Raw genomic sequence first — 14431 nt, 5'->3', positions numbered from 1 at the left:
ATAATAAATCAAGAGGCTAAACTACAACACAACCATTAAAAGGCATACCATAGCATGTGAAGCTGATGTTAGTTACCCTTCCTTGTTGGCCAAATTTATCGTTTCGATGCAGAACTTGTTTATAGAAGCAGTTCAAGTGTCGAGAATATCCAAAAATATAACTAGAAAACAGGAACAAAAACACTGGACAAAGGACTAAGGTATAGTTTTTTCAGAAAACATATATTTATTCATTTATGACACAGAAGGCTTCAGGGTTGCAGGTCACAGCATCGAAACATTCTAAACCCGTATTCAATTCCAACCGTTGTTCTGAAATTGCTCAGTACTAGCATTATCACTTCCGGGGAAAACAGGTCCCTTACAACCACTCACAATAAGCCATGATCCGAAATGGCACATTGACATGAAACACCTTAACGAGCAGTCGCAACTCAATACCCCGGAGGTTGCCTCCTTCTCCGTAATGCATGACATATCAATAAAGTTGTGACTCGTTCACAGACGCATTCACTAACAAGAAAGACAACACAAGCACACACATATACACATAATCTCAAAAATGTTCATTCCCGGTACGAACACTCCGGTCAATTCTTGGAACAAAAAAGCATTTCCACCCTAACCGATGTTTAGTGACCGATATGGGTACCTTTGGATGGGTACGGGACCAGACTCCTGCCAACTTCTCAACAAGCTGACGTTTAGGCTTTAGGCTGTGTGGCGATGAGGGCGATGTTGCTGTAGGACATCGGGAATAAGCTTATTTCGGCCGGCAAGAACAAACTCTTCACGTCAATCTCATCACGTAAAACCGCAAGGTAGCTGTTTGTTTAAGTGACGGTATCATCTTCCCACCGGCGATCACGCTCGGCACGTTAAGTAGTTCACCTTTTCGGTTCACTATCTCGTTACCCGTATGAAATGTTCCCGCAAAACTAACGGCAAATGTCAAACGTCCTGTGCATGTGTTTCTGCCTTGCTCCAAAAGGTTTCGTCTGAAAAATTGTAAATTTACGCAAATTATTCCCAACAGACTCTGACGGGCCCTCCGGTGCTATCTGCCCTGGTTATTAGACATTCAGTACGTTACCCTACGCTTGATGCAGAGCGAACCGTGTGCTCGTACGTCATGAAATAACAATCACGATAAGAGCCACGATCTCAGGCTTCCCATCGGAGTAGATGCACAACGGCGAGTTGATGCTTTCCAGCCCTCCCCCCAAGAGCTTTCGTTTCGTAGTGCCCCGATACGCGGCAAGACGTGAGACATGTTACAGAAAAGAGATGTACTAGAAGCGAATATTTTGATTTGATTTTAAAGATGATAACGAGAACGAGCTTATTGCTTCGAGCCGTGCCGCACTGGCATAGGTAATAGGTGCAGAAGTGCCTTCCAAGGAAGCAGCACGATTTCGCGTGCGGGGCAAATGAGAATTTCTACCGCGCCGAGAAGCTTCTACTCAGCAAGGGATGCGTTGAGCGTTTTGGAATCTTTTTTTTGTTCGCTTCGCCTAGACGTTATGATATATGAAGCTTAAAATTGAATTTTAAATTGCATTTATGCTACCCTTGGAGCGAGATTACGTCGCATCATTCTTAATGTGTTAGCGTTATAATTGCGGTTTGGGCCACGTCGGTTTGTGAGGCACGTGTCGTAGAGAAGTGCACATCATGGAGGGCGTTTTTTTTTGGCACAGCGGCACGTCTTCAGCCAAGAGCTCAGTGCCATGTTTTGTCCAATCTCAGAGCCAGCATCTCATAGCGTGCAAGATGCCACGGTAGAGCACACCGGCAAGTCACGTGCTAGCTTCCAAGTACCCCAAGCAAACTAAACGCCCTCAGCCTATGGTGCGGATGTGCTTCCTTCATGCGTACTTCCTAGCGCGTGTATGTACTTCACGTTACATACATCATCAAATACCAAAACATCACCTCTGTAATGGCCCTCTAGCCTCACTGACGATGGAGGGAAATAAATATCAAACACCCAGCAACCATATATACTTGACACCGTAGCCTCGTAGGTTCCGCACTAGGCAGTTCCCCGACACAGATGACGTCGACGTGGCGCGTGACGTTCCCTCGAAATGGCAATGACTTTGACGGTGATCTTGATGGTCTGTGAAAGCGTGGAAAGCGTTAAGAATATTTTCTTCCCAGCTCCCAGCACGTTGCCAGCTCTGTCAAAAAAGCTCACCCCGGGAGCATCGCCGCTGGGCCCTTGAAATCCGGCTGCGTGGTTGAAGAGCGGTGCAAGATGGAACCAATGTTATCACCCGGGCACGCGGATACCTTCGAACCATCCTCCGACTTGCGCACCCTGGTCCTAGGGTCCCGTTCCTCTACACTCCAAACAACTTCGGCGGTTCGGCGACAGCAAGGAGCAGTTTGAAGTTGTTCTCTGTCCCATTCGCTTCCGTTCCTCTCTCTCTCTCTCTGTCTCTCGCACCATCTGTCACAAGCGATGAAGACATTGCGCGGTCCTGGGGCAAGTGCGATGAACAGTGAAATGTAATTCGTCCATCAAAGCTTGTGTCCTTGACTTCCGTCACCGAGTAAACTTCACCGTGCGCCAAACGTTGTGGAAGCGAGCGAGAGGGAAAAAGCTGACGATGGAAAATTTGTCTCCGCTTTCCGTGCGGAAGATGTTGTCAAATGAACAAAAGTGCCTCGAAATGCCAAGTTGGTTTACATTACATTTCGTATGTTTTTATTTTTCTTTTTTTGCTCTCTCTCTCTTATTATTCTACGCTATCATTGCAGACGAATCGGAAAGTTTACATTGGAGAGCAAACAAACGCAAACAAGGAAAAAGCTACCTTCTCCCATGGAAAAAAGTATTATGAACGGTATCGGCAATGTTAACTGATGCGCGTTCGATATTATGATTGGATTTTGGAGAATGCTTCACCAGGCGCGTCTGGCAACCTGGAGGCTCGTAAATGGGATGAACTTGTCAAACCAAATGTAAATATTGTACTGCTGCCAGTTGCGGAACACAAACCAATGCATTTGATAAAGGTGAAAAGATGGTAGCAGCAAAAGATACACTCCAAACATGAATTTGGAGGAGTTTGAAGAGCGCTACGTTTCAAATTTGGCAAATCGAAAATGATGATAATAAATTGAATGTGTATTTATATGCTTTCTTAAGGAAAGTATAAACGCATGGTCCTATTGTTTATTGAGCTGTGAACTTTGTGGATCAAACAGAAGTGAGCAACTTAAGATACGTTGTACGTTTTGCAAAGAACATTTCCATTATGATTTATGACACAAAATATATTTATAATTTCAAATTAAAAGCACTTATTAATAATTCATTGTTTCTCTATTTGTCTTTATTATAAATTTTCTGAATCTGTATGGCCAGAACAAACCAAATAGCTCACAAACCTGCTATGCTTAAGGCCACGTGTGAATTATAAAATTGTGTACATAATAGAATTAAATTATCCGACATTATGATATTTTACGTTACATGTTCAAAATTTGATATTTACATTATTCACCTATCACTCATTTTTTAACCCAGACTACCTCTAGACCAAGTGTAATAAGTTTTAAAAAACCTTTTCGTTTCATTCCTCAAACATTTTTGATAGAAAAGGATCAATGGCTTTAGTTTGTGTGTACACAAATGATGAAATCCATGATGGCGGAACGTTATTGTCAAATGGATACAACCCGGATGATGACAATTGTTTCACCTGACAGGTGACAATTTCAGCATTCGGGCTTTAAATATACAAGAGACTTTTATTAGAAAACAAATTAAATGAAATGAAAAAAAACAAGACTTTGTAGTTGTAAAGTTGATAGACTTTTGCGTCCTTTTGCTGTTAACCCGAAAGTTAAGAATCATTCAAGGCAATATTTCGTGATTTTTATAGATAAGCTATGATTAAGTCAAGTGAACGAATAATAATGGCAAATGTTGTGACATGTATCAATGAATAACTGCTGCAAGCATTTTCATATATCAGAGCATCAGAGCATCATCAGAGCAACTACTTTGCAAAAACAAAATATGCAAAAAAAACATTCTAGATTTGCAATCAAATCAAATTGAACGTCGAATGCAAAGTCCATATAATACAGAGGTCGATGCATAGCTCGATTTTGGTCCACCATTTTGAAAGCTTATTTTTGACAGTTAGATGAAAAAGCGTTCACAAACGATTCCAAACAACCATACACTTTTTAGGGCTAATTGTGCATTTTGTGCTCAAAACTTAGTTTAACTATACATTTCTTTCTCATGAACGTGGCATGGAGTAGTTTTTTCAGTAATTCATCACTTTAAAATGACCACAATCAGAAATCTGGCCTCTTAGCTTTGACCCTCTTGAGCTGCACAAGATTTCGTCGTAATTTCGGGCACTGATCTTGTTGTAATTGATAATTTCACTATAATTCTATCTTTTCTTGATATTCGTCAACTTTTTAAATTACAATATTACAAACAAACGATGTAAAAATGGCCGAAAATGCTTTCAGACCACTGCATGCACAACAACTAAAACCTCAATGTATGCTAAGATGAAACTATTGAAGCTTTTTCATCCAGCTGTCAAAACTTTCCCACACTTTTTGATCAAATGTTCTGGATGACTCGACCTCTGTATTATATAGACTTTGCGTCGAATGGATCAATTCTTCGATTTTAAATAATACTGTGGAGTTCACTTTCTCGATTGAAATCGAATCGAAATCAGAATAGAATAAGACAGTTTAATACTTTTATCGGAAGTTTCAAAATCCTTTCGAAACCAAATACATCCGTCCGCACAATGCTCAGATCAGTTTTTCCTTTGATGGCGAAATGCTGTTTCTATCAAAACGGCTTCCAAGAATATTTTTCGATTTCCTTCGATCGGAGCAATAAGACGGTTTCATGTAAATGGGTATCCCGGTGTATAACAATAGACCAGGCTGTTTGGAAACAGAGGGGCTAAGATTCATCCTGCTGTCTCCATTTACATTGGTTGGGTAGTAGAATTATAATTTGTATCATATTTTTTCCAATTGTTTGTATTTACGCACATTTCAAAACAAAAATACGCAGAAAACCCCCTTTTTGACACACAACTTTTATGTTTATGATTGCCTTCTAAACATAACGCAATTCAATATCTCTCCTTCCAGGAGAGCGCTTCAAGTGATAAAGCACCTCCGGAGCATGCACCCCGTACATTATCTACCAGCACTTACCGATAACGGTCGCGAGGATGACAATTCCCAGCACGATTGCCGTCGCGATCACACGTATCAGATAGATTGTCGTCTCGCTGGCGAGTATATCATCCTCCCCGGTCGGCAGCACGTCCCGCGGATCGACCGTTCCGTTGCCGTAGAATTTGGCCGTACCGTTTGCACCGGCGGCGGCGGCCGCACCGTAATTGAGCAAAAAACAGTTGGTACAGTTCCACAGGGCCATCAGCTCGTCCTCCTCGAGCAGGTCGGGCAGGGATAGGGAAAGGCCTGCCGAGGAGGACCCCCGGACCAGCGTGGATGCGTCGGGCGCGAGCGACGAGCCGTTCGTAATGTCAACGCCATAGTCCGTCGCCACCGTCGCGGTGTAGTTGGACAGCAGCGACTGGGTAAGGTTGTGCACGGTTTCTTCGTGGGCCGTCTGCAGGGTTGCCTCGGACGGGAAGCCATCCAAGGGGGCGGTTGTGACGGTACCGTATGGCGATGACAAGGCCGTTGAGAGGCCACCGTCCTCGGTCGACCGTGCATCATCGTCGGTCACCGTGGATGACGCAAGTGATGACAGCTGATCGACCACGGTCGTCAGCCGGGCCCGGGAACGGACACTGCTGGTACTGCCAGGGACAGTGCTGGTACTCGCGAACGAAGTGCGGGCTGCTGTGCTGCTGGAATGGAAGGCCGCTGGGGAGGAAACCGTTGGCGGTGAGGCGGTGAAGGAGGTAATGGTGGACGGTTCGGCTGGGCGGAAAGCGGAAATACTAGTGCCCGGCGTCACCCTGGACGACGCGTCCCGTGTGGTAGACCATGGCCATGCGGTCCAGGCGTGTGATTCTATGGTCGGGCGTGTACCGTCCGTCAGGGCCATAGTTTGTCATACGTTTCGGCTGCTCGCTGACCTACATACATACGCTGCCTGCCACTGCCGAATCGGTTTCACTGTTTTACAAAATAATTACTACGCTAACACTAATCCGCAAGGACATGTACACACGTTGCTGTAAATTCTTCCTCTGAACAACCTTTCTGTTTTGATGCGCGGACTGACTGTGATCACACTTACACTTGGTGCCAAAGTGTCGATCACTTTGAAACTGCTATCAATTGCTAACAATACACAAAATACACATACACACACGAATCGAATCATCAACGCTGCTTCCAGCTGCTTCGGTCACCGTTTCTTAATCCCAGCAATCCATGCCCCAGCATGGTGACGGTGCCCGGTACCGATCGTTCACCACTCTGCACCTTCTTTCCCACGCACACGCACACACTCGCACATGCTCTGGCACACACACGCGCACACTATGATGTCATTTTCAGTGCCTTTCGGCGGAACCGATTGTCCGTAACGGAACGGTGGAATGCTCCTCCGTTCGATCGATCATTACTCGTGGGGCTGTCGGGTGGGTTCATAATGGCGTCGTTGCTACAGTTGCACCCGCATTGTTGCACCCGCCGGAGCGTGTAATCGTTTTGCCGCTGGGGTGAACGTAAAAGCCGGTCGAGCCCGGTTCCGTAGCTGCGTTAACAGTGTCCCGGCTGGTGGATGAGATGAGCTGCGGCGATCATTGTAGGCAATGTGGGTGGTTGCCGCTCATCGCCGACCACACCATTGACGCCCTAAGGTAGGCACGGTGAACACAAAGCCCTGGAGAGAAGGTGAAAAACAAGAACGAAAGCTGCCGATTAGCTGCCGATGGATATTGTGGTGTTTGAAGGTGTGTTCGATGGAATACAATTAAGAATGTAATTAAAGAAAAACATCAGTAACGCGGCTTGCAGTGGCCTGCAGTTATTTAGGTTTGCGTGTATTCCAACAGATGGCGCAGTTTGTTAAAGCTAAGTGACTTTTTGGTAGAAATGATTTACCTTTGAATTCTTTCAATGTTAATATTCAATTCGACATATTTTATTCATTGGTTTAATAAAAAAAGGAAAAATTTTGAAGACTCTGGGATCTGAATGCATGGCAATGGTATTAAAAAATAGAATAAATAAATGAAAAAGTTTTTAATCATGTGTTAATCGTTTAATGAAAAAGTAAAAAGTCCATCTCCGAATTATGAGGGGAATGCGGCAACCAGCCTCAAAGTCTCTAAAAAGTACTTAAAAATACTCAACATGTGCGCCGTTTTAGCATTAGGGTAAATGTACCTATAGTGGTGGTAGTACCAATAGTGGTGGTATTGCACTAAAATGCGGTTCATACGGCAAATTAAAAGCAATTAAGTTATTTACGTTAGTGTGAAATGTTCTTTAGCCTTTTACAAAGGGTTTAAAAGTTAAATGGGGCCATTCCGTTACTTTGTGACCGAAAAATTCATTATTTTGTGAAATGTGTCAACATTTTTCCAAAATCCTTAGGATTTCATAACGAAACTCATATTTCTGTTAACGTTCTAAATGACCATATAACCACGCAATTACAAGTTTTTCAACATAACTGTTATGAAATGTTATTGTTTTACTAAAATTATTTGCCTTTTGACCATATTTATGCATTTTTGAGTGTTTTTTACCATAGTGCCATTATAGGTACACAAAACAGGCATGTTCCTATAGTGGTTATAGTTATAAAATCAATAAAAACAGGTCGTTTTCTGTTTATTCGAGGATATTTTTGACATGTCGTACTGTTTTCACTAAAATAAGTAACAGAAATGAGTTTTATGTAGGTAATTTACCAAAAACAGGCCAAAATTCTCTCATCTGGCTGAATGAAAAATTGACTTCAAATCAAGCACACTCTTCCGGGTGTAGGTTGACGACAGGTGTGATGCAGTACTTTCGTCAATAGTTTTATCGATTAACATTATACATTTTTTTACGAGCAAATTACGCAAGAAACCTATATTATGGCAGTAATACTTTCTATTCATACGAAAACAGCTTTGAAACTAAGTTTCATTGATAGTATACACCGTTTTTGATGCATCTTTCTTTACCACCACTATAGGAACACAATACGACGACTATAGGAACCATACCACCATTATAGGTACAACGAAGCAGTCACAAAAATTTGTATTTTTTCGAAAATTTGATGTATTTCATGGTAAAAATGGTTGTGATTGCGTAGCTAAAACATATTACAATTGCTATGTGTTAAAATATTCAGAAAATGTCCTTTCTGACACTTTAAATCCATTAAAACACATCGGTACCACTACAAATTGCACCACTATTGGTACATTTACCCTATATAATTTATTTTAATACAACAATAGGTTCAATTATTCAAAATTCATATTCATATTTTATAAATTAATATGACACAGACGGAGTGTGTCGCACAGAAAGCGCCTAACCGTATACTATTTGCATCACAAAATTCAATTATCATATATCAATGAACATACTATTGGACCGTTGAAGTGCATTGCCTCTTTACGTCTGCAAAAAAATCTTTGTTTATTGTGTTTTAAAAGTTTATCTACTTATCATGCCAAAAAGAAATCGAATGTCACAGTCTATTTCTATCGCAATTTTTTTTTAATAATCTTCACTATTACGACCAATTTTCGAACGTGCTAGCAAAACTATCATATGCTACCGTAAATAACGAAACTTTTTCATTATTTTTGCATCATTCCAATGGTCGTTCAACCGGATAAAATGTTCCCACGACCCACAAACATTGTGTGTTCCGCAGCACCGGGACGCAATAATTCCCATCCATCGTGGCAAAAAAACATTGGTGCAACCGCTGAAACCGTTCAACCATGGCGGAATGTTTTCAGGTGCGTTGGTAACGTCTGTGCAGGAATCCGTTCCAGTTGCACTCACGCGATATGCGGTGCAAAAACAAATAAAACACAACTCAAAACCCACACCCCAATAGCTAATTCAATAAAAGCTTCCACGTTTTTGGGCTCGGTCATGCATTCCAGCAACTAGGAATATTCCCGTATTTTTCACCGAAAAATGCTTGTTGACATCAAATAATCAATCGTCTAGCGAACGCACCGCCAAAGTGGTGCCAGTTCCGATACCACCCGTCCCGATTCTGATGCCGAGTTGTTGAAAGTGTGCATCCGGTCGAAGTGGTGAAACTAGAAGTAGGGTTTTGCCACTCCACGCGTGTGTGCAAATTCAAATATGCGTGAGCCAATATGTCCAAAATTTCATTATTGGAATGAAGTTTGAATTACCTGCCACATCAAACGGAAGCAAAACAGCGCGTGAAATATTAACAATACAATACTTCAAACTGCCTTCGCTACCGGACACGTAAATAAATTAACGATGGAATCGATGAGTAACAGGTATCGATAATAAAATCATCAACAAAGCCACCGCTCGTGGAAGAGCCAAATACCATCGAACACAACTATTGGCGCTCGCAATCACGAAGTGCCCCGAAACATCCAAATCGGAAATCGGACCAACTCGATTTAGATAATGTCAACACATGGTGCTGTTTATTCTTGTCAAACCTAGTTACACGCATACCAGGACGCGTTCCGATGCGTCACGTGTCGTTTGCGGAGGAACATCGAAAGCAGGCGAGAAAATCGCTGCTCGGGTTCAAATAGTTACCCGAACGACTTACCATCACGAGGGAGAACAAAACCCCTGCTGGGATGGTTCCTGGCGATGGTTCATTAGCTCATTCGATTTGATTATGCTAATGGAAGGAAATCAACCGATAGCTCCAGGATTGGACCGGAATGGCATTCGGCATTCCCAGAACGCTGCCACAATGACCGTCTTGTGAGTGGTTGGGTAAAGGAAATCATTTTTCTCCTTTCTTTTTTTATTTTATTTTGGGTGATTACATCTACCATTGGGTTTCGGGTGGTCGTTCTGTTTGTGGTTCACATTTGTTGGCTGAGTATTTTTTCTTTCGGTGCGTTAACTGAACTACCAAAGGAAGTCGTGTGGGTCAACCAGAAATCTCAGCTGTGGGAAAAGAATTTAGGATGATTTATTTCGGAAACGGCAGAACGTTCTTGATTGGAAAGGAAGGCTTCGGAACGTATTGTGACCGATTGGATTAGCAAGTGACGAAGTGACGTGATAACGTTAACCTTGTTAAAGCAAGAATAATGGAAAACAAGGATAGCTGTACAGATTGTACGGTAGCTTGATAGAATAATGATATGATAATTATATTAGTTATTTACATGTTAAAATATGTTATGAAATTTATCAACGACAGCGTTGCTATGGCCATACAAGTCACTCAATTTGCTTGTGATTAGTATAGAAATATTGTGGAGTAATCACTTACATCGATGTTAGCATGTAGTTAGAAAACTGTCGTAGCAATTCTGTACAATATCTGCACATATTGACAACAATAAACGTGCAAATTTCTTAAAATGTCTCATTAATTCATGAAATTAAATTTGTAAGCGTAAGGCCACGGGAGTGACAAAATGGTGACAAATTTTTCAAAATGTGAGCTTTTGTCACTTTTTTGAGCTTTTGTCAAAATTGTGTGACCTGGAGCAGCCAGGAAAAAAAGTTGACAAAAGTTGACAAAATCTGACGTTCATGAAAAAGCGTAAACAAACAGCTATTTGGCGCAGTTGTGACCCATTGTTATGATAATAATGCTAAAATGCATGATTCTAATTGATTTATGTACCTAGTTAGTGATTCTTAAACAAAATATCGATGAGATTCAGATGTTGGAGCTTTTTGTCGCTCTTGTGTATGTTTTTGGTGCGGCCACGAGAAAAGCTCTTTTTTGCAGTTGACAAGCAATTTTGACAAAGTTGAAAAATGTTTCAACATTTTTTCAGCTCCGTGGCCACGCGCTATGTCATTTCAACGCAACACACTTAGCGAAAAAACGCCTAACAGTATGCAATGTTGTAGCAATTTATCGCAAAGTAGAATTTGCTTTCGTGCTACAAAGAAACTGTCGCTCGCTATAATCGTTTTTTGTTGATACGTTGTTTTGAGACATATTTTTGTAGAAACCTCAGTTCCACGTCGTGCCATGTAGTTAGAAAACTGTCGTAGCAACTCTGTACAAAAATAGAAAAAGCACACTAAAATATTAAATTAACCTAAGAAAAACAACCATATACTTAGTAAAGTTAAAAGACAACCGACAAGTAAAACAACAAGCCCACATCGATACGATACAGAAAATTAAATCAATTAACCACTTTGTTTTTGCTTCGTTTCAACAGTTTGCTAGACTCCACTATCAAGAGAAGAAACAACAACAAGGATATAGAAAAAAAGCCCGAAACCCAGCAAAACCTTGCCACCGCCGCCGTTGCTGCTGCTGCTGCTGCTGCTCGTGTGGATGGTATCACACCAATACACGGCTGCACGCAACACGCGGAAGCTGACGTGATGAATTTATTATAATTTTTCCGACAAACTTATCCCTCGCGTCTAGCATCGGAGCGCCGGAGCATTCGCAGACGTTCGCAGCGGTTCGTTCGTGCCCGTGCGTCCTGTTGACGTTCATGATCTCGAGACAACGGCTCACCATGGAAAAAAGGATAGCAAAACCCAAGTGTCACTGTCCGAAAATGCAAAACAACTTTTCTCGCTTCATTTCCGATAATGCTTCAGGGTGAAACAGAGACTAGCTGAAGTAAAAAACACACACCACGCTGTTTGGCGGAAGGAATACATATTTCACAGCAGCCAAACCAAAAGCTTCATCCACACAAAAGGGCCTCACAGCTCTCACAGCTGAGCCAGCACAACACTGACGAAATGTTCAGTTTAATTAAATTCTAAAGCACCCTCACGCTGTGAGCAAAGCTCCACTGTGGACGGTTTTCGCAACTGTTCGAAGGAACAACATAAAAAAACTTCCATTTCATAGGCCACCCGAAGCAATCAGGAACGCAGGGAGTATAGAGCGGTTTTATGAGACTTTTTTTGGGGAGGGGGGGGGGATATGATACGCAATCTCTGCCAATTTTCCGAACCCAATCAGATACACCGGTGTTGCGCCAAAATAGCATGGAAGGGCCCAATGCTGCTGAGTGACGGTAATCTATCCTTCCTGCTGTTGCCTAAAACGGAATTCAGCCACTAGCTAGCAGGGCATAATAAAAATAGTACCCGTAGTGCTTCTATTGCAGCAGTTCACCTAAAGACTAGGCAATTCTCGCCCTGCCGAGGAAGCATGTACGACAACTATACAAATTACATTTCCATCAAAATTTTGAAATCATTGATAAAGGCATTTATGTTGCATTTTTTGCTTGTGTCTGTTCGTAAAATTTTGATTTTGACGTTTGATATGTTCAGTGTTTTTTTCTGACATTTAGCCGTTTTTGCATGCGGCATGATAAATGACGGGAAATTAAACATTCCACATAGTGGGAAGTGAAACCGAACCTTTTCCGGGGGACAAATTCACGCTACAGCAACATATCGAATGACTGTATGATCAAAAAATCAAACCATTCATGTTCAATCAAGGATTTGTTGATGTTTTATATGTTTCAGTTGATTTTTTTTTAATGACTGTTTGTTTGTTATACAGGGTTTCGAACGATTTATTGGTCGGTTCCCATCAATTTTTGGTTAGTTCCCATATTTTTTTTAATGCGTTCCCACGATTATTTGGTCGTTTCCCAGAATTTGGTTCAATTGTATTGATATCCAATCAGAATATACCAATAAATTGTGGGAACGAACCAAAACTCTATGGGATATGATCAAAAAATCGTGGGAACGCACCAAAAAATCATGGGAACTGGCCAATAAATCGTGGGAAACCCTGTAAATTGAATGTGGTAAATATTATGATTCTAATTGAATACAACTTGTTCCAATTGAAGCACTTGTCACATTGGAAAGTAATGAAATTCTAACGAAAAAAATCAAATAAACGTTTTGCAAGTTGTAGAACATCCAGTTCGTATGTGGAAAGCACTACATTTCCAATCAAAAATCAATATCCAAAACTTGGAGATTTTTTTATTTTTAACCCAGCTCCTGGCTCTTTTCATTTTTCATTTTTTTTCTTTTTTGGCGAGTCAGCGAATCAATACTCGCAGACATTAATTACCGAAAACAATTGCGCATTCAATTTTATTGCCAAGAAATTTAATAGCAAAAGCCTGTTAACAGGCAGACAGGAGATAATAATTCCAATTTCGTTACCCATTGCTTTCCTTTTTTATCATGGGGGTTTCTGAAAATTCGTCGCAAAATTGTGTTACAAGTAAAAACTCATTTTCTCTCTCTGTTTACTCCCGATCGCAGGCTCGCTTCAGCTTATCTCAATCAGGTGCGAATGGTTTCATTTGCTTAATCAAACGTGAAAAAGCCCCATCTTTCACGAGTGGGCATGGCTGCTATGCATACGCTTGAATTTTATTCCTAATATTCATTATTTGAAGTGCAATCGTTTTGCAGACTGGAGTTTTTTATTATTTTTAATTTAAACTGCACCTAGAGTAAGCCATTTCCGGTTCCATTTCAAATGTTTTCAAATCAAGTACAGTAAGTTTTAACAGTGCTGAGATGATACAATAATAATACATTATACTAAAAATTAAAATTATTATATACAATTAAAGCAATAGAAAATAGAGCGTTGGGAATTACAAATATTATTTATACGAGTCTTACAACTCACACTTTGGAGCTGAAAACATCCAATCTTAGCGATTGTTTGCACCGCATCCACAACCAACCAAAGGATGTAATATGTGTTCTACTTCAGTGGATGCAAAACCGTGCAGCCAATGCTCGCTTTTCCACAGCAAAGCTTCTGCTTGCCACAGCAGGCCAAATAAGCGCCCAGCTCTTTAATGAGTTTCCTGTGTTTGCTTTTAATTTGAATCTATTTGAATTTGATCATCGTCTTTAGCCGGTTCTGCAAACGGCTACGCTACGCTTTCAACATGTTGGCGAGAGAAGACCGTAACGGACCGGTCTCTACCAGAGTGACCGGCAATCGATCGATCGGAACTGGCAGCTATCTTTGCCGACCGTTTGCTGATAAAACGGTAAAAGCGAACTTAAACGTTACATCCGTCCGCGTCCCCTTGCTTGCTATCGATTGAATTCCGAAAAAAAACTCAACCCATTCCGATTGTTCCCCACTGTGGCGCCGGACGTTACTGGAGCGTTGCATCGGGCCAACCCCCCGTCATGGAATAATATTTGCATCCGTAATGAACACATTTTGGAATGGATAAGTTAAAGCGGATAACTGCACACTGGCAGATGGGTTAGAAAGTGGACCGATTGCATCTCGAAACGGATGTGAAGAATC

General features: G+C 41.5%; 1 protein-coding gene across 2 annotated transcripts in view; it reads right to left on the bottom strand.

Annotated features, from left to right (window-relative positions):
- Positions 1 to 14431, bottom strand: part of LOC120903259 (5-hydroxytryptamine receptor-like) — a 103272-nt gene that overhangs the window by 43361 nt on the left and 45480 nt on the right. For both annotated transcript variants that reach the window (XM_040312561.1, XM_040312562.1), the window contains exon 4: positions 5218 to 6868. In XM_040312561.1, coding sequence (XP_040168495.1) covers positions 5218 to 6082 — 865 coding nt within the window. In that variant the 5' untranslated portion in view covers positions 6083 to 6868. The remainder of the gene's footprint in view (positions 1 to 5217; positions 6869 to 14431) is intronic.

This window comes from Anopheles arabiensis, chromosome 3 (genome assembly GCF_016920715.1).
Source record: "Anopheles arabiensis isolate DONGOLA chromosome 3, AaraD3, whole genome shotgun sequence".
NCBI lineage: Eukaryota > Metazoa > Arthropoda > Insecta > Diptera > Culicidae > Anopheles > Anopheles arabiensis.
Note: the sequence above shows the minus strand (reverse complement) of the source record. Positions and strands in the feature narration are given on the sequence as shown.